The 27,535-nt window shown below is 41.8% G+C and overlaps 2 protein-coding genes across 4 annotated transcripts; one reads left to right on the plus strand and one right to left on the minus strand.

Moving 5' to 3' along the window:
• Positions 1–6: 6 nt before the first annotated feature.
• Positions 7–10,454, plus strand: tnni3k (TNNI3 interacting kinase). The gene is made up of 25 exons (XM_029000205.1): positions 7–635; positions 1,195–1,303; positions 1,374–1,459; positions 1,545–1,642; positions 1,879–1,989; positions 2,076–2,174; positions 2,250–2,388; positions 2,575–2,719; positions 2,791–2,895; positions 2,985–3,079; positions 3,680–3,829; positions 3,939–4,025; positions 4,194–4,250; positions 4,973–5,065; positions 5,161–5,218; positions 5,304–5,498; positions 5,783–5,887; positions 5,962–6,014; positions 6,090–6,142; positions 6,260–6,392; positions 6,912–7,021; positions 7,699–7,758; positions 7,990–8,159; positions 9,672–9,751; positions 9,894–10,454. The coding sequence occupies exons 1-25, from the start codon at positions 596–598 to the stop codon at positions 9,968–9,970; spliced, it is 2,508 nt and encodes an 835-aa protein (XP_028856038.1). The 5' UTR covers positions 7–595; the 3' UTR covers positions 9,971–10,454.
• Positions 10,405–27,535, minus strand: erich3 (glutamate-rich 3). 3 transcript variants are annotated; one of them, XM_029000203.1, is made up of 16 exons: positions 27,426–27,535; positions 26,742–26,835; positions 26,534–26,659; positions 26,382–26,453; positions 26,161–26,289; positions 25,850–26,005; positions 25,566–25,760; positions 24,946–25,123; positions 24,680–24,866; positions 24,258–24,403; positions 23,997–24,179; positions 22,836–23,111; positions 21,753–21,839; positions 18,843–20,489; positions 15,345–18,731; positions 10,405–10,997 (listed from the first exon to the last, which is right to left on the minus strand). In XM_029000203.1, exons 1-16 carry the CDS (start codon positions 27,443–27,445, stop codon positions 10,987–10,989), a joined length of 6,894 nt encoding a protein of 2,297 aa, XP_028856036.1. In that variant the 5' UTR covers positions 27,446–27,535; the 3' UTR covers positions 10,405–10,986. The 3 variants fall into 3 exon arrangements, with proteins under 3 accessions (XP_028856036.1, XP_028856037.1, XP_028856035.1); XM_029000204.1 differs by having other exon boundaries at positions 15,345–18,614; positions 18,741–20,489; XM_029000202.1 differs by having other exon boundaries at positions 15,345–20,489.

Below are 27,535 nucleotides of genomic sequence, written 5' to 3' on the forward strand. Positions count from 1 at the left end.
CACATATGAACATAATAATGAACATTAAGTTATAAATTGTCCGTAAATGGGTGACTTCACCAGTTGTACTTCCTTGGACAATTTGTGGTAGATATTAAACCCTGCATGTTTATGCCAGATTGCCTAATTTTTTTCAGGTTTTATTGCCACTTATAACCATTGACCTTGAGTCCATGGCTCTAGAATCAGTGACACACAGTATGGGCATTATGATGCGGGGGGAATAATAATGTATTTGGAGTTTGCATTTTACTGAACCTGCTACATTTCAGGCTATAATGCACAGGTTTTAATGCTTGAGAGGAAAGCAGTTTCTGCAGAACGGGTTGCTTCATCCTGTACAGCGCAGGGTTATGGGCCAACCGGCACCTGTTGTTAAACTGAAGCCCCGGTGCCATGATGACTCCAGTGTGTTCGCTGTGGAGGCTCAGGGGCGAATCAGCTGCCATTGTTGTCAGACATTCCACTTGGAGACACCTTTATTTTTAGCCTGTACCACGATTCTTCTTTTATCTGCCCTGTGCTGCAGTGTTCTACCAAGGAAAGTACTGCACTGTGTCCCTCCTACAAGAAGTGAGACAGAAAGGTTGACACAATGGGGAATTATAAATCAAGGCCGACTCAAACGTGTACAGGTAACAATTTTTTAATAATTACATTTTTTTTTTTTTTTTTTACATTAAGAGCGTTGGACAACTGAGCAGATGTGCTTGAACAAGGACAGGTAGGCAAGTGTTAGGATCTTAGAATAATTGGGCGGGGTCTAAATTGTGATGCTAAAAGTCTGGGTCAGAGCATCTCCAAAATGGCAGGCCTTGATGCCAATGTTGGTGTTCCCTTGTACAATAGTTAGTGGTTCAAAGAAGGACAACTGACAACCAAGTCACAATGTTTAAGGAGCTCTCAACAATACTCTTCTTGAAAACCTTGAGGTCCTGGGTACACTGGGTAAATATACTACTTACCAAGAGATTTTCCCGGACAGCGTACACCCCTTCATGGTGCCCGTGTAATGCACCCTGCCACACTGCAAAAACAGCTCAGTCCCCAGATATCACTCTGATCGAGCATCTGTAAGATGTGTTAAAGTTCTAATGGAGTTCATGAAACACCCTCAGAGCTGTTTTAATGTAGTTGGTTTTAATATTGTGGCTGAAGTATAGTGTATATTTTGATTTTGATGTGAATGAACAGACGAGTGGAAGAAGAAGGTCTGTGAGTCCTACTCAGTGGTAACTGAGAGACTGCAGGATGATCTACGAATCAAGGAGAGTGAACTGGTGGAACTCAAGCATGTTTTCAGGTATTATATTATTATCATCTTTACAGTTCTGTAGATGATGTTTATAAGCACTAACACATATGTTCTACAGCTCTGATGAGGCCTTCAACAAAGTGAACCTAAACTATCGGACAGAGAGTGGCCTGTCCCTCCTGCATCTCTGCTGCATATGTGGTGGTACATGCATGTTTTCATATCTGGACGTTATCTACAAAAGAATAATTCCAGTGATAACAGCATTATGTTTCTATTTTATGGACAGGAAATAAGACTCATATTAGAGCCCTCATGCTGAGAGGAGTCCGTCCATCTCGGCTGACTCGCAATGGGTTCACTGCCCTGCATCTTGCTGCATATAAGGCAAGATTATTTTGTATTCATACCACATTGAATCATAAATGAAATTATATTGTTATAATAATCACACAAGCAAACATGAATAATTTATTGCTGGACTCAAATTGCAGACTGGTCTGTGGCAACTGGATATTATAATAGTGACGCTCTGTTGGATTAATATGGCCACATGGTGGCAGACATGAGGCAGATGCTGAGGATCTTCTGTAATGTTTCAGTCTACATCGTGTTGTTAACAGGATAATGCCGAGCTTGTCACAGCGCTCCTCCACAGCGGAGCAGACATTCAGCAGGTTGGATACGGAGCCCTCACTGCCTTGCACATTGCCACTGTGGCTGGGCACCACGAGGTCAGGACTGTCCTCGCTGAAAACTCTGGACTAGTCCAGTCAGTTGAAAGACCAAGGGTTCATTTTTGCCTGTACTAATCCTCTAGGCTGTGGACATCCTCCTTCAGCATGGCGCGTATGTCAACATCCAGGATGCTGTGTTCTTCACTCCACTGCATATTGCTGCGTACCACGGACATGAGCAGGTGATCCAGGCAACTAGGTGTGCATATATTTTCTTTATTATCCCAGCATGTTTCATGTCTTCATGTCTTCTCCAGGTAACGAAGTTACTGCTGAAGTTTGGAGCAGACGTGAATGTAAGTGGAGAGGTGGGTGACCGGCCGCTTCACCTGGCGGCAGCAAAAGGCTTCCTGAGCATCGTCAAACTGCTCATGGAGGATGGGAGGAAGACAAACGGTCAGTCGTGGGGGGTCACAACTATGGAATGGTTGGACAAATCAACTGTTGATGTTTATACATAAGTGGCACTCAAATGGCTACAGAGCACAAGAGAAACACAGATGTATTCAGACACGGCGACATGGACATATTTTCACCACAAAGTGACTTTTTTTTTCTGATATAAACTCTCTCACCGTTCAGTGAATGCCCAGGACAACGAAGACCACGTCCCTCTGCACTTCTGTGCTCGGTTTGGCCATCAGGACGTGGTGCGCTTCCTGCTGCAGGCCAACTTTGATGTGCAGCCACATTGTGTCAACATCTATGGTGACACGCCGCTCCACCTGTGAGTGCCACTTACACAGAGCATTTAAAACGGTCGAAGTTTTACTCTAAAAGACGTGGCTGTACTCTCAGGGCGTGCTACAATGGCAAATTCGGGGTGGCGAAGGACATTCTTCAGCTCTCCGGGACAGACAGCCTCAACAAGGAGAACATTTTTAGCGAGAGCGCCTTTCACAGGCAAGCAATTTACCGATAATGATCACATCCTCAGATAAACACCAGTGCCGTAGGATTCTTGGATGAAATGATGAACTTTCTCCATGCAGCGCATGTACATATGGGAAAGATATTGAGATGGTCAAGTTTCTGCTGAGCCAGAACGCCGTGAGCATTAACCATCAAGGACGAGATGGACACACAGGTTGTTGATAGTCCAGCAGTATAATCTCAACTGACGCATGATGAGAAAACATATACAGTACAGGCCAAAAGTTTGGACTCACCTTCTCATTCAATGTGTTTTCTTTATTTTCATGACATTTACATTGGTAGATTCTCACTGAAGGCATCAAAACTATGAATGAACACATGTGGAGTTATGTTATGTAAAAAAGTGGAATAACTAAAAACATGTTTTATATTCCAGTTTCTTTGCTCTGATTACTGCTATACACACTCTTGGCATTCAAGAGGTCGTCACCTGAAATGCTTTTCCAACAGTCTTGAAGGAGTTCCCAGAGGTGTTTAGCACTTGTTCGCCCCTTTGCCTTCATCCTGCGGTCCCACTCACCCCAAACCATCTGGATTGGGTTCAGGACTGGTGCCTGTGGAGGCCAGGTCTCCACTTTTTGTACATAACTCCACGTGTTCATTCATAGTTTTGATGCCTTCAGTGAGAATCTACCAATGAAAATGGTCATGAAAATAAAGAAAACACATTGAATGAGAAGGTGTGTCCAAGCTTTCAGGCTGTACTGTACTTTGTCATTTGACCTTAATAACAGCAGGGATTTTGGCACAGGCCTGCACAGCGCCTGTTACCACGGACACATCCGGCTGGTGCAGTTCCTGCTAGACCACGGGGCGGACATGAACCTGGTGGCATGTGACCCCAGTCGGTCCAGCGGGGAGAAGGAGGAGCAAACGTGCCTCATGTGGGCTTATGAGAAAGGTGAGTCAAGGTCAGAGTAGAAAAAGGAAAGGCTTTATTTTTGGATTAGACTGGAGGCAAAGTTTAGCCAATGAAAGCATCCGTCACCAATGAAGTGGGTCCTCTGTAGGTCATGATGCCATCGTCACCCTGCTGAAACACTACAAGCGGCCTCAGGATGACTCGCCCTGCAATGAGTACTCTCAGCCTGGAGGGGGTGAGACATTCATCACTCTCCCACACATCATTAAACCAACATGACAATATGACATAATAACTGGAACAAAAGAACGCATATTGAGAACTAGTAGAAACATTGTAAAATGTTAAAAGCTGCTTGTGCACAAAGTTAATGCGACTCTTTTATTTATCTTTTCTTTTATAGATGGGTCTTATGTGTCTGTCCCGTCTCCACTGGGAAAAATCAAAAGCATGACGAAAGGTAACGCATGCGGGCGCACACAGCGTGCAGAACTCAGAGCTCAGCACTGACCCGACGAGTCGCTGTTGCCATGAGACTCGCTGAACTGTTCAAAGCCGTTTCACCGTCAACATTCCTCCCCTTCATTTCATATCATATAATGATCCTCATATTTTAAAGGCTTCCAGGAGACTGTCACAAAACAAATCTACCCCAACCTGTAACAGAATTATCTTTATAAGAATCTTATGATTCATTATCGCATTCTAATTGCAATCTTGTAACTGTAAGACAGGTGCCATAGAGAGTCAAGTTTGGAGCACTTCTATATAAAATATATTGTTCATTTGAGTCATTAAGTGAGCAGAAGATGAGCTGATCACCAAAAGGCATAAAGTTAATGATTTGGTCTCTCTACCAACTTTTGCCAAAGCTCGAGAACTTAATTTACTTGCTGATTTATGTCTTGTTCACCATTAGGAAAGATCATTCCTCAGACTTGTTCCTGAAAGTAACAGCCATTTGCCGTTGTGAATCTCTGGAAAAATGAAATAACTGATGCTCACAAATCAAAGAAACTAATAACTGCTGAACACTTCTACTGTTCTACTGTAACACGTGAATGAGTGTGACCTTCGTCATCAGAAGAAAACATACTACTGCCTCCTAGCCACAAAGTTCAGTGTCTGACGTTTGCAAACGAGCATCTAAACAAGCCTGGTTTTCCACGTTTCTCTGTCCAGAGAAGGCTGATGTTCTCCTGTTAAGGGCCAGCCTTCCCTGCAACTTCCACCTCCAGCTTTCTGAACTGGAATTCCATGAAATAATTGGTTCAGGTAAAGAGAGAATTTAAAGTGAAGACTAATATTTACTTCTGGAGTAAAATGCGGAAGAACATTTAAGAATGTATAATGGATCTTCACGCACACAGGTTCTTTTGGAAAGGTGTACAAAGGCAGGTACCACAATCAAATAGTGGCAATAAAACGGTGAGATTATTATTACATAATGTAGAAAGACAACTACAGGTCCTCTGCCCCGTGTCTCTTGTAGAAACGTGCTTGTGTGCTGCAGGTACCGTGCAAACACCTACTGCTCAAAATCAGACACAGACATGTTCTGCCGTGAGGTCTCCATCCTCTGCCGGCTCAACCACCCCTGTGTCATCCAGTTTGTGGGAGCGTGTCTCGATGACCCCAGCCAGTTTGCCATTGTCACCCAGTATGTGTCTGGAGGGTCCCTGTTCTCCCTGCTGCATGAACAGAAGAGGTGAGAGAGTCTGAAGGTACACTGCTGACATGATCTGCATATAATAAAAAAAAAAAAAAAACTTGTGGTTTGGATATATTATTGTATTTTTCTTTTTCTTTAATAGTTTTCTCCTACACAAGCAGTATTGTAACCACTGTTTCATTATATAAGTTAATATATAACATCTATACTACAGACCAGGAGATAATATGAGGTTCCACACATTATTTATGGGACATTATTTATGTGCATTGGTGATGGATAAGTGGATTGTGTGCCAGTAATTATGTTAAAATGGACAGGATCATCGATCTGCCGTCCAAACTCATCATTGCCATCGATGTGGCAAAGGGAATGGAGTATCTGCACAACCTCACACAGCCGATCATCCACAGAGACCTGAACAGGTGAGTCACCATTACCAGCAGTTACCATATCCACATCGTCGGCATGTTCAAAATGTCCCTTCTCACTCCGCCAGTCACAACATACTGCTCTATGAGGATGGACATGCAGTGGTTGCTGATTTTGGAGGTAAGACGGCGGCGTTCCATAATAACAAAAAGCCAATAACGGCACAACCGAACAACGGTCCTTCTTGTTCCTCAGAATCCAGATTCCTGCTGTCCATGGAAGAGGACAACATGACCAAACAGCCTGGGGTTTGTTTGTTTGCTGGCTCTGCGCTTTTGTGTGCTGCTCCCTTGTGAGCTGTGCTTGCTGTACAGGGAGTGTGAACGGGCGCTCAGAGGTGTGTGCATGCCTGCTGGTAATTGCAGAACCTCCGGTGGATGGCCCCTGAGGTGTTCACCCAGTGCACCCGCTACACCATCAAGGCCGACGTGTTCAGCTATGCGCTGTGTCTCTGGGAGCTGCTCACAGGGGAGATCCCATTCGCCCACCTGAAACCCGGTATTCTTCCTGCAGATGTCCTTTTCACTGGGCTTTACCATCTGGACACGCATGACATGTACTAGGTCTAATGAGATAAAAGTGTTTAAGATATAAATATAAAGATAATAATATATATTATAATACTATAATATTTACATTCAGAACTGATTATTGAGTAGATCTGAGCCCTGGTCTCTGCTAGACCTCTGAAGTTGTGCTGTGGTATCTGCCACCAAGCCGTTTATTTGGTGATCCTGTTTGCTGAATCGTCTTCCTGTGTGTCACACTGCCACGTGCCAGGTGTAATGACATAATAATCACCTGTCATAATGTTATGGATGTATCAGTGTCTGTATTTTTTTCTACATCCAGTTTATGTCTGTAACGTGTAAGAATGGGTTGTTGGTGTTTGGTAGTGCTGATTATGTAAAAAACAAGATCATCTGTTCCTTTTATTTTTAATGCTGTTAAATCTATTCAATGAAAATAAATATTTAATTTCTGCATAGCTCTAATATCAGCTTGTTTCCTGTTCAGCGGCAGCTGCAGCTGACATGGCGTACCACCACATCCGACCTCCTGTTGGATACTCCATCCCCAAGCCCATCTCAGCCCTGCTGATGAGGGGCTGGAATGTTTGTCCGGAGGTACGAGTGTCCAGATCTGCCATGTTGAGTGGTAAAGTAAATATATTTTATGTAGAACAAGCTCCATCTCACATTCCCATAGGATCACTCCATGCAGTCAGCCATAAGTGGTATCATATGACGGTGTCTCTAAGGATGGGTCAGTAATGAGCATCATAGACTATGCATGCGCTTTGGCCCTCATTACAGGCATCTCTTAAGGCCAGGACAGGTTGCGTCTCTCCTGCGTCTTCCCTGGCGACAGGGGTCTGGTTGCCAAGAGACCACATCTGTCTCAGTAAGACCTGATGTTGCTGCAGGTGAAACTGTGTCAAGAGTTCAGGGGTTGGGAACAAAGCAACTTACACCAAACCCACTACTGTGTACTCTGGATCATTCTGACCTGGAGCGAGTCTGCTCTCCATCAGCAAAGTATATCTACTGCTGCCAGTGTTCACGGCTTCAACTTCATATTCTGTCTACTTTTTTATTGAACCACTTCTCAACATTGTTGTTTCTCCTCCCCGTTTGAGTTGGAACATCTAAAGCCTTCTTCCTTTGAAGTGGTTTCCCTTTGAATGACGACTGGGTGAAGGGTGTATTGAGCGTTGCGACCAATTTAGAACTGAGTGGAGTGTGTGTGTGTGTCTGTGATGTAGGTGCAGACACCTGCTTTCTGAGAACATTTGTTTCTACAGGAGAGGCCAGAATTTTCAGAGGTGGTCACTAAACTGGAAGAATGTCTCTGTAATGTGGAGGTGGGTGGTTTTCTTTTCATGATAACAAATATGGCACATAGTTATACATAAAAAATTTAGATACACCTGTTTCTAAGCGACCATCTGCAAAGCATCAAAAATGTTAAATATTATAATTATAACAGAGTTTTAAGTCAGTCTTAGTGACAAAACATAAAACTAAATTTTTTTTTTAAAATTAAAATGTGGGTAAATAAGTTTTCTTTTTCTCTTTGTGTGTCTGTGTTCCAGCTGATGTCTCCAGCCTCCAGTAACAGCAGTGGCTCCTTGTCCCCCTCCTCCTCCTCTGACTGCCTGTCAGCTCGGGGTGGCCCAGGCCGCAGTCACGTGGCTGCCCTCCGTTCACGCTTCGAGCTGGAATATGCCCTCAATGCCCGCGCCTACTCAGTGTGGACTCAAAGGTAGTGTGGCACCAAGATCCAAACCGGAATCCTGTATTGATGCTGTGGTTTGTATGCGTTATAGTGGGGCTCGACTAAAGCAGCCTTGTCACATTTATAATGGGTAGTTCTTATTCTTTGATTATTCTACTAAAAAGATCTTCCTGGAAGTTCTATGCTCAGTTGTTTGCCCGCTAGCGTGAAACACATTTAAAACACTTCCGTGCAACAATAAAGTAAAGTTGCTGGGTAACTGTGTCAAGGAGACAAAGGACAGCAAAAGCAATGAAACATGCATGACACTGTGACCGAGGCCTCGCTCTTAATTCTTTATGCGGTGTTTGTTGTGTGGGTGGAGGGTTCCTGGCAACAGGCGCCACTGACCAACACCAAGCTTGTATGAGGTCACCTCCTAAACAAAACAGATTTCTTATACATTTGGTTTTCCTAAATTCCTACAGACTGTTAATATCTCCAAAACAATCCAAAATAAAATGTGATCATAATTGGAAGAAATATTTAATCATTAACATGAATAGTTCATGCTATTATATTTACCCATTTTATATGTAGATACACCGCCCTCCATAATTATTGGAACCCCTGGTTCAGATGTGTTCTTTAGCTTTTGTTCTAAATATAGGACCACAAGGAAAAAATAGGAAAATACCACCTTTAATTCAAGTGCATTTATTCAGTGGGGGAAAAAATCCCACATTAGTTTTAAATTGCTTAATGAATTTCTTGCAGCCATTGCCTGACTTGTGAAGGTCAACACTCACCTGCCTTACTTGAATGGTGTGTTCCTTTGTCTTTTCGATGTTGAAGAGTGGATAAGATAGATTAAAGTGAAGTGATTGTCACATGTGATACACAGCAGCACAGCACACGGTGCACACAGTGAAATTTGTCCTCTGCATTTAACCCATCACCCTGAGTGAGCAGTGGGCAGCCATGACCGGCATGGGAGCAGTGTGTGGGGACGGTGCTTTGCTCAGTGGCACCTCAGTGGTACCTTGGCGGATCGGGATTCGAACCGGCAACCTTCTGATTACAGGTCCGCTTCCTTAACCGCTAGGCCACCACTGCCCCCTTAGATGGCCTATATGTCACGTCATATTTATACCCCAGGGAAACAGGAAGTGATGAAATACTAATTAAATGTTCCTAGATACAGTAGTTTGTAAACTACTGTAGAAATGACAGAAATACTTCCATTTAATACTTACAAATACTTACATACAGAAATACTTACAAATACAAATACAGTTAAATTTATTTCCTACAAATTGTTAGGGAACAGGCAATTGTATGAAAAAAATATTTCTTTGTCAGGGATTTCTTTTTACCCTTAAAATTCACTTGAGTTGATGACCGGGGATGTTAAGATAAATTATTAAGTAATGGTATGACTACATGAGTACATGAATGATTCCACTAAATGAAGCGGAACACTAGTAGACTCCCTGTATAATTTTATCAAGAACGTCAACTTGAGATGAAAAACTGTTGCTTTTGATTTTTTTTTACTAGCTCAGAGCGACGGCCATCCCAAGGTCTGTCTCTGGATGAACTTAGAAAGAATCTACAATACCCGCCTATTGACAGAAATGGTATGTTGTAAAATCTACTTCTTATTATGGTAAAAAAAATTGTAAAGTACAGTAAAATTGTTGCATTGTGCTTACGTTTACATTTGAGATGTTTATCATGTGGGATTTGCATTGATTTATTTGTTTTGGTTCTGGCCCATAGGCTACGTGTCTGATCCCATGAGCACCATGCGCTTCCATTCCTGTAGCAGCAGTGGGAGTTTTGAGGACAGCACCTAAATGCATCAGTTCCATAGACTCAGTCTGTACATTTTTGTTTTGTTGTCAGAATTTTTGTTCAATTTGATATTTCATTAAATCCTCATATTGTAAATATCCAATGTAAATAATTATTGTTTTAGTGTTTTGCCCTCTACTTTTATATATAACTGTCAAATACCAAATACATTTTTGAGATTAAAAAGGCAGTTCAAAACTTTTAAAAAAGCTACTAAAAATGAGAATAAGGAAAGGTCGCAGTGCCTGGATTTTTGAGGGTCCAGAGAATTTGAGGAATCAGAGAAAAAAGAATGAACTTTTTCAGTAAATCCAGTGTTGATATTTTTTGATGATTTTGCTTTACTGATTTTGCTTTAAAGTAACAAATATTTTATTAGAATGTTTTATCCTGTAAAATATGCATGTAAAGAGTCATCCGTCACATCTGTGCATTCAATTCTGTACACTTTATTTGATTCATTGGTGTAATAAAACACATTGTTCAGACCACACAACAGTTTGATCAGTTCAACTTAATTAATTAATTATTAAATATATCATTATATGATAGGAATTCTTTGACAAGACTGAAATGTTATTAACTTGCCCAAGGTGTACCAGAAATCTAAACAGGAGAAATACAAAATCTACATTTTCACTGTACACATCATTCATGCTGTATGAAAAGGAAGTGCTTTCATTTCAGATGTCAGGTACACTGTTTCCCCTATGGTCGAAGAGAATGTGGCATTTTCATTTTTACTGATAGAGACCATGTTGACTGAGGAGTGAGGAGGCTGGAGGGCCCAATAGTGTGTTTGCAGCATATTAATAATTTAATTATTTGTGCACTGGGTGTCCAGGGGTATCTGCTTACAGTGGGCCAGTTCAGGCTGTATACTAGATCTCTCCAACACACAGGCCATTACTGGTTGTTACCAGTAAATGATAGCTAAACATTACAGTAGCACTGGGCAGGGAACATAACGTTACACCCACTTTCCCCAAAACTGAAAAGGTTTTCTTCAGTGTAGCTGTCAGCAATCCCCTGTTTAAAAAAAATAAAATAATTAAATGAATAACATTGTCTCAAATCATTAGAATGCTAAAAAACATTAAGGATGCACCAATCTACAGTCCCTGACAAAAGTCTTCAATTCCTCAATTGCTGCTGAAATATAATTCTAATCAAGATTTTTAAATCAAGAAATGGCTCATTTTATTCCCAACAGCTTTTGTAATAATGTTCCAGTGCAAAACGATTCTAATATTCAAAGCTTGGTTAAGCCCATAGAATCAATTTTTGCAAATACATAAGTGTTGTCGCCTTGTCATATGAGCTGCACCTGTGACTAATAATGGATCAATAAGGTGTCAGGTGTATATATAAACGGAACCCCAGTACACTAGACCTTCACATGCAACTAGAACTAGACCTCTGCAAACATGCCTAAGAGTCACCCTGAGATTAAAGTGTTGAAGACCAGATCCACTGCTGATGTGGCAGACACCTTCAATGTGTCTCAGAGTCAAGTACAGAAGATAAAAAGAAGATTTGAAGAGGTTTTTGACAAGCCCAGGTCAGGCAGACCCCACAAGACAACTGCTCGAGGGGACCGTTTGTTGGCTCAAAAATCCAAGGCCAGCCCATTTCCCACTGCAGCAGAACTCCACGAGACCTGTTCACTTGATGTCCCTGTGTCTACTGATTGTAAGTCGCTCTGGAAAGGGTGTCTGATAAATGCTGTAAATGTGTCAACCAGAACAGTTTGTCGGATTCTGTCTTGAAATGGCCTCCATGGTTGAATCAGTGCCCAGAAGCCAGCACTAAACAAAAGACAATTGAATAACCGTGTGGCATTTGCCAAGGATGGATGCTGGAAAAGTGGATTTTTCAGATTAATCTTCTGTTACATCACAGTTGCCCCAAATATTGCAGGAGACCTACTGGAGCTCGCATGGATCTGAGATTCACCAAGAAAACAGTGATGTTTGGTGGTGGAAAAATCATGGTCTGGAAGATGAAATCAAAGAATACTGATGAACTCTGGGAGGCATGCAAGACTGCTTTCTTTGCTATTCCTGATGACTTCATTAATAAATTGTATGAGTCCTTGCCGAACCACATGGATGCAGTCCTTCAAGGTCATGGAAGTCATACAAGATATTAAATTTGGATCTCACAGCACCACTACTTAATTTGCTGACATTTTTTTGTATTTGCAGTAAATTTGTTCAATTTCTGTACAGGTGAAAACTTTTGTCTTGCCAAAATTTGACCTTCATGTCTTGATTTCAGTGAAACTAATTCATGTCTATGCATTAAACATCATTTGGTAGAGTTTTAGCTTATGGTAGGGTTTTAACATATGAGCTATTTCTAACACCAATTAATTAGTTATAAGTCAAGTTAATAGCAGGTGTTTCTACAAAATAGATAAGTGACAACTTTTGTTAGGGACTGCATTGATTGACCATTATCTGTTAATATTTATTCATTCAGATGAGGTGCACATGTTTACAGTGCATTCATAGCACATACTTTTTTTGTCCACCTTTTCTCATGTTACAGCCTTATTTTAAAATATATTAATTTCTTCAGAATTATACACAAAACACCCCATAATGACAACAGGAAAAAGGTTTACTTGAGCTTTTGGTAAATTTATAAAAATGTTTTTAAAAAAAGTAGAAAGCACATGAACAGTTGATTGGACCTGATTTGGAAAGGCAAACCAAGCATGAAGTCAAAGGAATTGCCTGTAGACATCCAAGACAGTATTGTCTCAAGGCACAAATCTGGGGAACGTCACAGAAAAAATACTGCTGCTTTGAAGGTCCCAATGAACACAGTGGCCTCCAGCATCCGTAAGTGGAAGAACTGAGTGACCTAAACTGATTGACTTGGGAAGAATGTCAGAGCTTCAGAGATCCTCTGTGGACAGAGGAGAACCTTTTAGAAGGACAACCATCTCTGCAGCAATCCACCAATCAGACCTGTATGGTAGAGGACGGAAACCACTTCTTAGTAAAAGGCACATAGCATCCTGCCTAGAGTTTGCCAAAAGGCACCTGAAGGACTCTCAGACCTTAAGAAATGGAGGTTCATCTTTCAGCAGGGCAAAGACCCTAAGCATACAACCAAGTTGTCCTGAGTGGCTTCAGGACAACTGAATATGAACTGAATATCCTTGATTGGCCTAGCCAGAGCCCAGACTTGAATCTGATTGAACATCTCTGGAGAGATTTTAAAATGGCTGTGCACCGACACTTCCCATACAACCTGATGGAGCTTGAGAGGTGCTGCAAAGAGGAATGGGTGAAACTGGCCAAGGATGGGTGTGCCAGGCTTGTGGCATCATATTCAAAAAGACTTGAGAACATTTTTCACATTGTCATTATGGGGTGTTTTGTGTATAATTCAGACAGAAAAAATGAATCTAGAGTAAAAACCTGCTTATACAGTGTAGCCTTTATACAACACTCCCCTGAGCATTAATAACATTGCGGTAGTTAGTACCGCCAGAAATGTCTAGTCCTCTGTTCAGGTACTGTCACTTGTTGCTAACTCATCACTAACACACTTTGTTGATGCAACTTCATTCGGGTGGCAGTAGCCTAGAGGGTAACACACTCGACTATGAACCAGAAGACCCGGGTTCGAATCCCACTTACTACCATTGTGTCCCTGAGCAAGACACTTAACCCTAAGTTGCTCCAGGGAGACTGTCCCTGTAAATACTGATTGAAAGTCGCTCTGGATAAGGGCGTCTCATAAATGCCGTAAATGTAAATGAAATGTATATTACACAAGTGAACTGCAATAACATTCATATGTCATAATTTCCTAGATGTATTTCATTGTAATCCAGTGCTAACCAGAGGATGGGTTCCCCTTTAGAGCAAGTTTTTTTTCCTTGTCACTGTTACCTGGGGCCCTGATCACTGTTCTATTTGTTAGGCACTTTGTGACAATGAACAATGTAAAAGCCGCCACATAAACAAAGATTGGCTGATTGATTGTGGAAAATGTGGAAAAAGTGATGCGCTGTGAATGCTTTCTGGATGCACTATGAGGATGTAGCAAGTTGTCATTCACCATCAAGAGCTCCTCTCATTTAAACTACAAAATACATCATTAAAGATGTCATTAAAGATTAATTGAACAAATAATTACACATCAAAAAGGGGTAGTTACAGTCAGGGATTTTTTTTTGAACTCCTACTGATTATTCTATAATTTCAATGGTAGGTTTATTTAAATAGTGAGAGACAGAACCATCACAAAAAAAATCCATAATTTTCTTTTTCAAAATAGTTCTAAATTAATTAGCATTTTCATCATTTAAATAACTATTTGATCCCGTATCAATCAAACGGATTTCTTTTTTTACACCCAGATGTATTTTATTTAGGTAAGGAGCTGACATCGGAGGACACCAGTCCACAGAAGCAATCAATTTATCCATATTCCAAACTCTGCACCATGGCCAAGGCCAAAGAGCTTTCCAAGGATGTCAAGGACAAGATTGCGGACCTACACGAGGTTGGAATGAGCTACAAGACCATCGGCATGCAGGTGGATGAGGAGTTGATGTGGTTTTTTCATGTTGGTGCAATGAACTAAATGATTCAGAGGACTGTGTGAAAGTGTTGTGATCAGATGACCAAAACTGAGCACTTTGGCATCAACTCACCTCACTGTGTTTGGAGGAGGAGGAATGCTGCTTGTAACTCCAAGAGGAGGACGAATGTGGCCATACGCCTTCAAATCATGGATGAGAACCTCCTTCACTCAGTTAGGGCATTGAAAATGACTCATGGATTTTTATGGATCAATTGTCATGACAATGATCCAAAACACACAGCCAAGGCAACAAAGGATTGGATTGAGAAAAAGCATATTAAGGTCTTAGAGTGGCCTAGTCATTCTCCAGACCTTAATCCCATTGAAAATCTATGGAGGGAGCTGGAGGTTTGAGGTGGCAAAGATCAGCCATAAAACATTAATGACATGGAGAGGATCTACGTAGACGATTTAATCTCTCCTAAGAAATGTGCAAACCCTGTGGCCAAAGCACATTTAGCAAAGGGATCAAATATCATTGAACAGCCTATCATTGAAATGATAGGCTGTTCATTTCTTTGTTAGAGGGCAAACTTACAAAGTAAGCAGGAGTTAAAATAAATTAGTCCCTGACTATAGTTTATGTTCTTCAAGATATAAAAAACTAGCAAGTGATTTTTTCTTGCTTTCATCTATTTATTTATCTACACCCTGATACACTAGCAAAAAAGTGCAAAATAAAGAGTTGGTTATTGATAATTTAAGCATGCAACGTAGCTCAGTTCCAGTTTCGAACTTTCTGTATGAATGCCTACAGTCATTCCATACCTGGTGTAATTTCTTCGTACAGCCTCTCAGATCCAGCATTTACCAAAACTTCCTCAGTTTGGGATGTTGCAACATCCTCCTTGGTAGGTTCTTCTGTTGGTTCCTCTTTTGCTTTAGATGAAACTGTTAGATCAGTTATAGTGTGTTGCTCATGAGGTGCACCATCATTATTTCCCAGTGTCACTACACAGGAGGTTTCTTCTTTCTGACCATCTTCAGCAGGTACTATGGGATCCTCAGTCTCTAGATTGTCAGGTGATTCTGCTTTAGAATGGTTACTCTCTGTCCCTTCCACATTGATTTCCACAATCAAATTCTCAACAATTGTGACTTCTTCATCACCAAGATGTTCCATGTTCACCATCTCTGGGGCTTGATTCAAATCCTGTTGCAGTTCGGACACTTCTGTGACCTGTGTGGAATTGCCTTCTTCATCTTGGTGAATGTCAATGACTTCTTTTAAGTCCTCCAAGGGTTCAGTGAAAGTTTGAAAAAACCTTGAGGCTTGGTGAAGATTTACCCAGTTTGACACAAGATCTGACCTCAGACCAAGAATGGTGTTCTCAGCTACAGGCTGCTCCCCTTCTTGGTGCCCAGCACCCATCTGCTCATCTAAAGGTTGCTGGGCATCTGGCTGACCACCAATGGCCCCTCCTCCCTCTGCAGCTGGCTGTTCTGTCTCTGTGGATTCTTTTGATCTATCATCTTCTCTTTCAATGTTGAAAACTACAGCTGCCTCTATGTTTGACTCATATGTTTCTTCCCCTCCCTCATTTAGTTCAACGTCATTGTTAACTTCTGGTGTTTCTTTGATTGACTGAATATCTTCACCAGATTTTTCATCTGCCTTTTCATACAGTGTCATATCAACTGATGTGACCTCATTTCCATTGTTTATCTCTTCCTCATGAGTTTCCTCATTTTTATTTTCATTCTCATCTACATCACTTCCATTTTCTAACGGTACCAATTCTTCTACCAGCTCTGATGTTTCATTTGCTCCCTTGCCTTCTACCAAATCCTCCTTTTCTACATTCTCTTTCTCCTCCAGACATTCATCAGCAGCATAACCCATATTTCCATCATTTGCTATGTCAGCAGATGGGACAGGTTCTTCAGGTAATTCTCCATCAGCAGCATCATCCCCATCTCCTCCTTCATCTTCTCCTGTGTTATCTACGCTCTCCTCTACGTTTTGACTTCCATCGTCATTTGCCACGTCCGCAGATGGAACAGGTTCTTCAGTTGATTCTTCATCAGCATCATCACCCCCTTCTACTCCGTCATCTTCTCCTACATTGTCTACGCTCTCCTCTACATTTTGACTTCCATCCTCATTTGCCATTTCAGCAGATGGAATGGGTACTTCAGGTGATTCTTCATCAGCAGCATGACCCCCTTCTACTCCTTCATCTTCTCCTGTGTTGTCTATGCTCTCCTCTATGTTTTGACTTCCATCCTCATTTGTTTCATCAGCAGATGGAACTGGTTCTTTAGGTGATTCTTCATCAGCAGCATCACCCCCTTCTCCTCCTTCATCTTCTCCTGCGTTGTCTACGCTCTCCTCTATGTTTTGACTTCTATCGTCATTTGCCACGTCCGCAGATGGAACAGGTTCTTCAGTTGATTCTTCATCAGCAGCATCACCCCCTTCTCCGCCATCATCTTGTCCTGTGTTGTCTACACTCTCCTCTACGTTTTGACTTCCATCCTCATTTGCTAAGTCAGCAGATGGGACAGGTTCTTCAGGTGATTCTTCATCAACAGCATTACCTCCTTCTCCTCCTTCATCTTCTCCTACATTGTCTACGCTCTCCTCTACGTTTTGACTTCCATCCTCATTTGCTACATCAGCAGATGGGACAGGTTCTTCAGGTGATTCTTCAACAGCATCATCACCCCCTTCTCCTCCTTCATCTTCTCCTGCATTGTCTATGCTCTCCTCTACATTTTGACTTCCATCCTCATTTGCTACATCAGCTGATGGGACAGGTTCTTCAGGTGATTCTTCAACAGCATCATCACCCCCTTCTCCTCCTTCATCTTCTCCTGCATTGTCTACACTCTCCTCTACATTTTGACTTCCATCCTCATTTGCTACATCAGCAGATGGGACAGGTTCTTCAGGTGATTCTTCATCAGCACCATCACCCCCGTCTCCTCGTTCATCTTCTCCAGCGTTGTCTTTGCTCTCCTCCACATTTTGACTTCCATCCTCATTTGCTACATTAGCAGATGGGACAGGTTCTTCAGGTGATTCTTCATCAGCAGCATCAGCTCCTTCATCTTCTCCTGCATTGTCTACGCTCTCCTCTACATTTTGACTTCCATCCTCATTTGCTACATCAGCAGATGGGACAGGTTCTTCAGGTGATTCTTCATCAGCAGCCTCACCTCCTTCTCCTCCTTCATCTTCTCCTGCATTGTCTACGCTCTCCTCTAAGTTTTGAGTTTCATCCTCATTTGCTACATCAGCAGATGGGACAGGTTCTTCAGGTGATTCTTCATCAGCACCATCACCTCCTTCTCCTCCTTCATCTTCTCCTGCGTTGTCTATGCTCTCCTCTACATTTTGACTTCCATCCTCATTTGCTACATCAGCAGATGGAACAGGTTCTTCAGGTGATTCTTCATCAGCAGCATCACCCCCATCTCCTCGTTCATCTTCTCCTGCATTGTCTACGCTCTCCTCTACGTTTTGACTTTCATCCTCATTTGCTACATCAGCAGATGGAACAGGTTCTTCAGGTGATTCTTCATCAGCACCATCACCCCCTTCTCCTCCTTCATCTTCTTCTGTGTTGTCAATGCTCTCCTCTACATTTTGACTTCCATCCGCATTTGCTACATCAGCAGATGGAACAGGTTCTTCAGGTGATTCTTCATCAGCAGCATCACCTCCTTCTCCTGCATTGTCTACACTCTCCTCTACGTTTTGACTTCCATCCTCATTTGCTACATCAGCAGATGGGACAGGTTCTTCAGGTGATTCTTCATCAGCACCATCACCTCCTTCTCCTCCTTCATCTTCTCCTGCGTTGTCTATGCTCTCCTCTACATTTTGACTTCCATCCTCATTTGCTACATCAGCAGATGGAACAGGTTCTTCAGGTGATTCTTCATCAGCAGCATCACCCCCATCTCCTCGTTCATCTTCTCCTGCATTGTCTACGCTCTCCTCTACGTTTTGACTTTCATCCTCATTTGCTACATCAGCAGATGGAACAGGTTCTTCAGGTGATTCTTCATCAGCACCATCACCCCCTTCTCCTCCTTCATCTTCTTCTGCGTTGTCAATGCTCTCCTCTACATTTTGACTTCCATCCGCATTTGCTACATCAGCAGATGGAACAGGTTCTTCAGGTGATTCTTCATCAGCAGCATCACCTCCTTCTCCTGCATTGTCTACACTCTCCTCTACGTTTTGACTTTCATCCTCATTTGCTACATCAGCAGATGGAACAGGTTCTTCAGGTGATTCTTCATCAGCAGCATCACCCCCGTCTCCTCCTTCATCTTCTCCTGTGTTGTCTACGCTCTCCTCTACGTTTTGACTTTCATCCTCATTTGCTACATCAGCAGATGGAACAGGTTCTTTAGGTGACTCTTCATCAGCAGCATCACCCCCTTCTCCACCGTCATCTTGTCCTGCGTTGGTTATGCTCTCCTCTACATTTTGACTTCCATCCTCATTTGCTACATCAGCAGCATCACCCCCATCTCCTCCTTCATCTTCTCCTGCATTGTCTATGCTCTCCTCTACATTTTGACTTTCATCCGCATTTGCTACATCAGCAGATGGAACAGGTTCTTCAGGTGATCCTTCATCAGCAGCATCACCTCCTTCTCCTGCATCGTTTACACTCTCCTCTACGTTTTGACTTTCATCCGCATTTGCTACATCAGCAGATGGAACAGGTTCTTCAGGTGATCCTTCATCAGCAGCATCACCTCCTTCTCCTGCATTGTTTACACTCTCCTCTAAGTTTTGACTTCCATCCTCATTTGCTACATCAGCAGATGGAACAGGTTCTTCAGATGACTCTTCAACTGCAGCATCACCCCCTTCTCCACCGTCATGTTGTCCTGCGTTGTCTACGCTCTCCTCTACGTTTTGACTTCCATCCTCATTTGCTACATCAGCAGGTGGAACAGGTTCTTCAGGTGATTCTTCATCAGCAGCATCACCTCCTTCTCCTCCTTCATCTTCTCTTGTGTAGTCTATGCTCTCCTCTACATTTTGACTTCTATCATCCTCTACCACATCAGCAGATGGAATGGGTTCTTCAGTTGATTCTTCAACAGCAGCATGACTCCCGTCTCCTCCTTCATCTTCTCCTGTATGGTCTCCACTCTCCTCAACATTTTGACTTCCATCCTCAATTGCTACATCAGCAGATGGGACAGGTTCTTCAGGTGATTCTTCATCAGCACCATCACCCCCTTCTCCTCCTTCATCTTCTCCTGCATTGTCTACACTCTCCTCTATGTTTTGACTTCCATCCTCAATTGCTACATCAGCAGATGGGACAAGTTCTTCAGGTGATTCTTCATCAGCAGCATCACTTCCTTCTCTTCCTTCATTGTCTACGCTCTCCTCTACATTTTGACTTCCATCCTCATTTGCCATGTCAGCAGATGGGACAGGTTCTTCAGGTGATTCTTCATCAGCACCATCACCCTCTATTACTACTCCTTCATGTTCTCCTGCATTGTCTATGATTTCCTCTATGTTTTGACTTCCATCTTCATTTGCCATGTCAGCAGATGGGACAGGTTCTTCAGGTGACTCATCTTCAGCAGCATCACCATCTTCTCCCTGATTTTCTTCGGTGTTGTCTCCGCTCATCTCTACGTTTTGACTTCCATCCTCATTTGCCTCTGTGTATGCAGCCATAGATGCACAATCCATATCAGCAGTTTCTAGTACTGTCTCACCACCGCCATCACCTGCTGAATTTGCACTCTGACTTTGTATCCGTAGCTCATTGTCCTCTTTTTGGTCCTCATTGTCATCTCCCTCCGTTTTTGAGCATACACTTTCTGTATCATCTTTGTCACCACTCTGCATCTCCTGAGACTCTAGGACAGTTTCGTCAGGGTTTTCATTTGACTGATCTGTTTTTTCTTCTGTTTCCGGGTCCACTGCAAATACATAAGAATGTATTTTAGGAAAGACCCTTAATGCAAATGGTATTTTAGACATGTAGACATGAGATGAACGAACAACATTATAAACCTATATTTCCAGTAGCATCTGTGTGCAGAGCACCAGAGTTCTTGAGACTCTGGGCCTGGTAGGTGTGTTCAGTAATCCTGACCACCTATTGCTTGTATTTCATACTGAGACTAAGATACTACATCCATACCAAGAATATTCAGTAGGTAGCAATTATAGTACTCAAAAGTAAACTATGAAGTAGTTTAATGTAGCCATTAACTAAAGGACACCAAACACTAAGTTTGCTATTAAATAAATGATATAAAAAAGAGAAAAAATAGCTTTTTTTAGCTTCTCAGACAGACATTTTTTAACAAGATTTAAATTAGCCTCACGATCGGTCATGCACCACCTGATTTGCAAATCAAATTAACATTTCATTTAATAAAACAAATTTTCAACATGCAAAACTTTTATCAATCACTGAAACATGGAAAAGGTAGATATAATATAGACACTTACAGAAATGAATGGGAGAAAGACCCCATGTTTACTGGGTGGTTAAAGCCTGTAGCTAGCAGGTAACAGAAAAGCTTTCTGTCGCTGTTGCAATGTGCAAATGATATTCTGGGCTGTTCAATGTAGGTAAAAGTTGCATTACAAACTATAATATTCAAAGTCTATGATAACGTGTTATTGACGCAGATTTTCTGAGCAACATCAGAATGTAAATTGCACAATGAATTACAATAAATTTTCTCAAAATGTGATAATTTTAAGCTGCTGTTAAAATACAAAATTTAGGATCTGGCAACACTGCTGACTGCTCCTTGACTGTGCTCTCTCTTGTACAGGGCAACAAACAGGCTACATCATTACCATACATGCGCTATACTTAGTAAATCATTTGTTTCATTTGATTTATTGGGTCTGCAATGTTTTTAAGACCTTTATACTCTGGATTTAAGGATTACTAGTATTTTTAATGATATTTATTGCCTTAATTTTTGGATCCAAATTCAATTTAAGACTTTTGAAGGATTCACGGAAAGCCTGAAAATTGTTTAGAGCACCACTGCATGCCATTACAAGCACAGAGGCAAATTTAACTTTATTCAACCAGAAAGTGTCGCAAACGTGTGGCTGGAGGACATGCAATCTTGACTCAAACATAACTGGGGTTTGATGATAAATCAGGGAAATCAGGGAAAAACATGGCCGGAAGAGTTACAGAAAGACTACTTTACCAGTGTTTTCCTGCTGATGGCTATTGTCTGTGTTCTCTTCCTCTGCCTCGTGTTCTGATATCTGCTGGTTCTCCTGCAAAGACTTGGCTTGGGATACAGTGAGGAAAGTATGGGTAAACGATGATGGAAAGACACTAAGCAGTCAGCTCAGTCAGCAAAGGCCATGCAACAACTAATGAGTTGAAATGACAACCAAGGATGAAGAACTCAAAACACATGTTATAAAGAAGTGAAATTTTATTTAAAACTGCATGCACAGAGTTTTAAAAAAAAGCAACCACTGCAAACACTGGCACACAAGAATGGCACACATCTTATACAATACATTTTGAGCAATATTCCACAGACTAAACAACAGCTGAAATTAAGAGTTTTATAAGACACTTCAAACACAAGAGCCAGTGCTTATTAAGAGGGAAAAAGCAAACTGAATCCAAAAAAGAATGAGCACACAAGGGGATGATCAAAAACAGGCAACATGTACAACCTTAATGAAAAATGATAATACATTCATTCGACTAGTTTCTCATACAGTTCATGATAAAACAATGAAGCGGTTTAATACACACAGCTCTTGTTGATGAAATAGATTCACATGCATAATTCTTAATTTGATGGTTTTTACATGAAAATGATTAATGCAGTTTCACTGCGCCGTGTAACTTGATCTGTGTAATGAATACAGTAGTCCAAAATCACCGGAACACATTGTCAAATGAATGCCATGCTATCATGCTTCCAATCTGTTAATAATAAATTGGCTTTTAGCACAGGGCAATAGGCCAGCCACTGAGAAGACCACAGATAGTGGAGAGGTTCACCACAGGTCACACAAACTACCAAAACAAACATCAACAGGCACGCGATGAACCCACAAGCCCCGTATCCACAACACCACAAACACAATTCTTCCAGTGCCTTCATGTTCTTGTACTGGGCATAATATTATGTTAATAATAATAATCAAATGTAAACTGTAAAACAATTATACTTATCAAAAACGATAGATTCAAGTGGCACAGGAAAAATATGGTCTGATTCCAGCGGAAGATGGGCTCAGGTCGCTTGTGGGTGGGTACTCACCCGGCTCAGGATCTTCTGCCAAATGCTCCTCTGGTTTGGAAGGGCTTTCTGTTCCCTCTCCAGCATCTTCTCTTTTGGGGTTTTCTGAGACATCGTCCTGTGCCACTGTGGGAGACTCAAGAGACCTGATCTCTGTTACTGTGTGATCTTCCTCAGCCTGAAGGTTCTTCTCAACAACTTGACCTGTTTTCTTCTCTGTAGCCTCTGCTTCAGAATCACTGTCATCCATGTCACTACTGGAGCTGGATAATCCATCTGACTGTGACTTCTTGGCATCTGCAGTGAGACGTGGGTTAGTTTAGGTGAGGTTACTACTCTCAGGTCACTGATATGCTCTATAAGGCAACTGGAGATGTGTGACAAGACATATGTATTCATGTAAAATGTATGTTATATAATACTCTGTGATGGTGGGAACCACACAGTATAAAATGAAAAAACATGTAAAGCCAGAGAAAAATGAACTGCACCACACACTGAATACATTATTAATCCTGAGACACATTCACATTATCTCACATTAAAGTCACATTTTAACATGGTCTAGTTTCCTCTAAAATGAGCCAAACACAGTCATGTGATATAAAAGTTAAACAGGCCAAAGGTCTCATTCATCTCATTTAATTAATACAATTAATCTCCTATTAATACATTTGCAAACAGAAAGATGAAAAATGTTGTCTAATTATTGTTATTGGTAAAATGCTACAAAATATAAAACCGTTCGTTACGTTCTACAAATAATGTTATTAAGATGTGAACAACCTGGCGTTTGACGGTCATTGTGAAATAACTCTGCTAGAACAGCATGGTTATTCAGCAATTTCTGGATGTATCGAGAACACTAGCGGTTCTGCATCATTTGTATTCCAACATCTGATCCTTAAGACTGAGACTAGGTTGATCCCAGAGAATCCTGAGCATTTTTTTTTGTTAAAAAACAATCTTACATTTGAATGTGGTAAGAAATCCAACATAAATGTTATTTAAACCCTGTGAATAAGGATGTTCTGAATGAAGGTTTTAAAACAGCAATGTTAAAATCTGTACTTTATATAGTTCAAAATAAGTAAGTTAATTTTGAGCAAGAATCCTGACAAATCTCAGTTCAAAAACAGTGACTGTCCTCTCTCCTATGGCTGGTTTTCACACTTTACTGACCAGACATGTCATTATTTTCAGACTCGCTGTCAGAGTACTTTCTCTCCTCCACTTCACTGCTCTCATGGGCATTTTGTTTGTTCTCATCTCCCCCCTCATTAATGGGAGATGCTGACTTTCCACTTGCGTCTTCAACGGCATCCTCAACGGGACAATCATCTGCCTCAAAGTCTTCTTCGTAGTCTGTCGGGGAAGAAATGTTGGCAAATAACTTAATTCAAATGAAATAAAAGCCCATAAGGATGGAAACTTAATAGTTACCATCTTTAGCTTTGTCCTGTTTTTTCTTTTGGAGCTGCACAGGCTCTGGATCAGTCTGTTCTGCTGTGTCTTTGCTGTCCTCCGGCTGTCCTCCTCTTTTAGGAGGAGGAGTGGGTTTCTTGTCTAAACCCATTGCAATGATACACCTGGATAGACAATTCATAGAAACATCATTTAAGGTCATGTTCTGGGTGACAGAAAAAATTACACACCAACAAAAGGGTAGTTAGCTTCTCATCTTCTAGGTACAGATATTACCAAGCAATTCTTTCCTGTGAATCTTGAGTACAGCTTTGAGCTTACCAGTGAACAAACCCCTCTGATTTAATGTCCCAACACCACTAATAAAACCATGGAATAAAACTAGACATTTGGTGTTCAGTTTAATCTGGTGACTGATTCTCCTCACCCAGTAAACTTACCTGTAGCAGGGTGATGCACCCTCCACACTAGAGAAGCCAAAATGACCATGCCGCCCACCCAGCCGAGACATTTTCCTGTGCTTGAACTCACAGCAGGAGCTCAGCCGATCCACAAGAAGGCCATTTAGGAAAAAGGTGAGGCTAAATGGGAACCCTCTGTGCCGTCTGGACTCAAACTGGAAAACCTCTGAGAAAAAACATTTAGAGTAGACACAGCATTTAAATGGTTCGCTGTCAGTGATGAGGACATCTATAATGATACTGACCTCCCTCCATCAGCTTCCCCTTATAAACTAAAAGGTTCTCTCCACCACAGTGCTGCTGGAAGACCTTCACCTCATCCTTCAGGTCCATCAGGTCATGGGACAGGTGAACACCCTTTCCAAAGTAAACCATGTTGACTGATACTTTGCTCTGCATAGAACTCTTATGGAAGACCAAGTCCTGTAAAAGATCGATGGTCAGCTTGTGGTGAACAGGAATGTAACTGCATTTGTCACCAAATCTACACCCATGTTTGTTATTGATAGCATTGATATAAATCACACAAATTCTGTTAGCGCTAATGCATTTCAAGGTGACTGTTTTTAATAAAAGTGCATTATGCAATGAGGACTTTTTTTTATGATTCAATTTAACTCCTTCATGCCTCAGTCCATTAGTACTGAGAACTGAACCAATAAGGTCAGTGTTTCCTGACTCATTTAGTAACAGTTCCCATTTGGAACCAGATATCACTTCCTATCTAAAATATTATACCCCCTTCTAGTCTACTGAGCTGAATTATATTCTCTAATTATATTAAAGATCTCTTTTTATCTTGGTGTGAACATTCTGGGAATTGAACTTGCATTGGGATTGGTTTCTTTAAAAGTATCTTTAATACCTCGTTGATGACAGGCACATTAGGTGCTGTGGTGGGCCGAAGTTTTCTGCCTCTTGGACCGCTGGAAATGGTTTTTATCCCTCTCTCTTTCCTTTTTGTCAGAGGTGGCACTGGTGTCACATAATTGTTGATTACAGGAAGACGGTATGGAGAAACAGTAGCAGAAAACTCTCCCACAGGAAAATGTCTTCTGGTCTTTAAACAAGAAAAAAAAACTATAACATGCAGAAATATGTAGACATGCATCTGTGTTTATAAAATTGTGTGTATTTCACAAGCATTACACTAAAAAGCTGGTCCGTGTCATTGGATGAGTCCTGAGTCCTGGAGCTAGGAGACGTCCTTTTGAGTGAGGCTGTGGCGCTGTTGCTGTGGATGGGCTTTAGCCGGACCGGTCTCTGCATCTTTCCGGGAGCAGTGTTGGGCCGAGAAGAACCAGGCTGAAAAACCAAACATCAAGATCGAATCATTTTCTTTTTAATGCACCGTGCCTCATGCACACTGAGCTTATTGTGTGTATTCTGTAAGATAGGACAAAGAAAAGATTATTAATAATATTGGCGCAGAGTTGGCTGTCATGTTAGTGTTAACTCACAGACTCTGAGGATTCCGAATGCTCCCCCTCAGGGCCGGAATTTAGTGGGTGACTAACTCTGGGACCTGTGGGTGGTCGTGGAGACAGGATGGGTATGGCATGGTCCTCATATCTTTTGGAGCGTTCCACCTTCCATGACAACAAAACCAAAAGGAAATTCCATTAATCCAAAAAAGTCATTAATGGAACTGTAATGAATCCTGACAATTTTAATGCCACACCTTAATTTTGCAGACTCTCTCCCTGCATGCAAGATCCTCAAGTTTCCTCTTGATTTCTATCTGATGAAGGCGCTAGGCAGTGGGAAGAACATTTGCATCATTATCACCATCATGTTACTGGCTTCACCTCAACATGCATTGGACTGCCTCACCTCCATGTCCAGCACCTTGTGGAAGATGGCTTGGGCCAGGCATTCCCGCACATGCCGCTGATGGGCTCTCTGGATCAGCCTGTGCCTATACTCTTTATCGGGGACAATACGGCCACTTCTAGTGATCTAGTTACAAATATACATCTATTTAAAAAATGCACCATTATGTGTAGACTGCATCAAGCACGGACAGTGACGTTATTCATACCAGTCCGGCTCTCTGAAGATGTCTTCGTATCCTTGTATTGTTGAAATATCCAGTCAGGTGTCTGTCTGTGAGACTGTTGTATGTTGACAGCAGGCTACAGAACAAAAAAAATGTCATTGTATAAACTTTATACACTGAGCATTAAAAATGCCATCTGTTTGAATGTTTAAATATCACTACAATATATTTATTACTACCAATAGGATACTAATTACACTAATTTCAGTAGTTTTTTAAGCATGTATAATATATGATGCCAATTAGGAGCTAAAACTGGTATTTCCAGTTTTTTAAGTCATTCGTCACGAAGTACTGGGGTAATTAAATGAGTGTCAACTGTGCTTTAGGAAATGCTCCACTGTCGGTATACAGCTTTTTCCAACACAGGGTGGATTTCCTCAGGCATTTGTAAAGGAGACAACAGGATCTCCACAACTATCAGATGCAGTGTAACGTTACGCGTGTCGTGTTACTGCAGGAATAAGTGTGGACGGACGCACATTTAACCCGCGACCTCTATTCTCCTCGTCCGGAGTTTACGCAGGAATTCTGCACTTTCTGCACATGCATGCGTGCCTGCGTGTCGGTTTTAGCTCATTTTCTGTCCAGTCCCGCTTCTTTCTCGGCGCAGGCGGCGACGTGACCTGTTATTCTGGTTAACTGCTGTTTCAGACGCGGACGTACCTCGGGTGGAGGTGGTTCATGGCTGCAGCTACGGTGTCGCCGCTGGCGCTGCTGGCGCTGTCGCTGTCGCTCGGCCGCCGGTCGCTACTGTCCACATCGCGCGCCTCGCT

The sequence above is a fragment of the Denticeps clupeoides genome, chromosome 13 (assembly GCF_900700375.1).
Source record: "Denticeps clupeoides chromosome 13, fDenClu1.1, whole genome shotgun sequence".
Classification (NCBI taxonomy): Eukaryota; Metazoa; Chordata; class Actinopteri; order Clupeiformes; family Denticipitidae; genus Denticeps; species Denticeps clupeoides.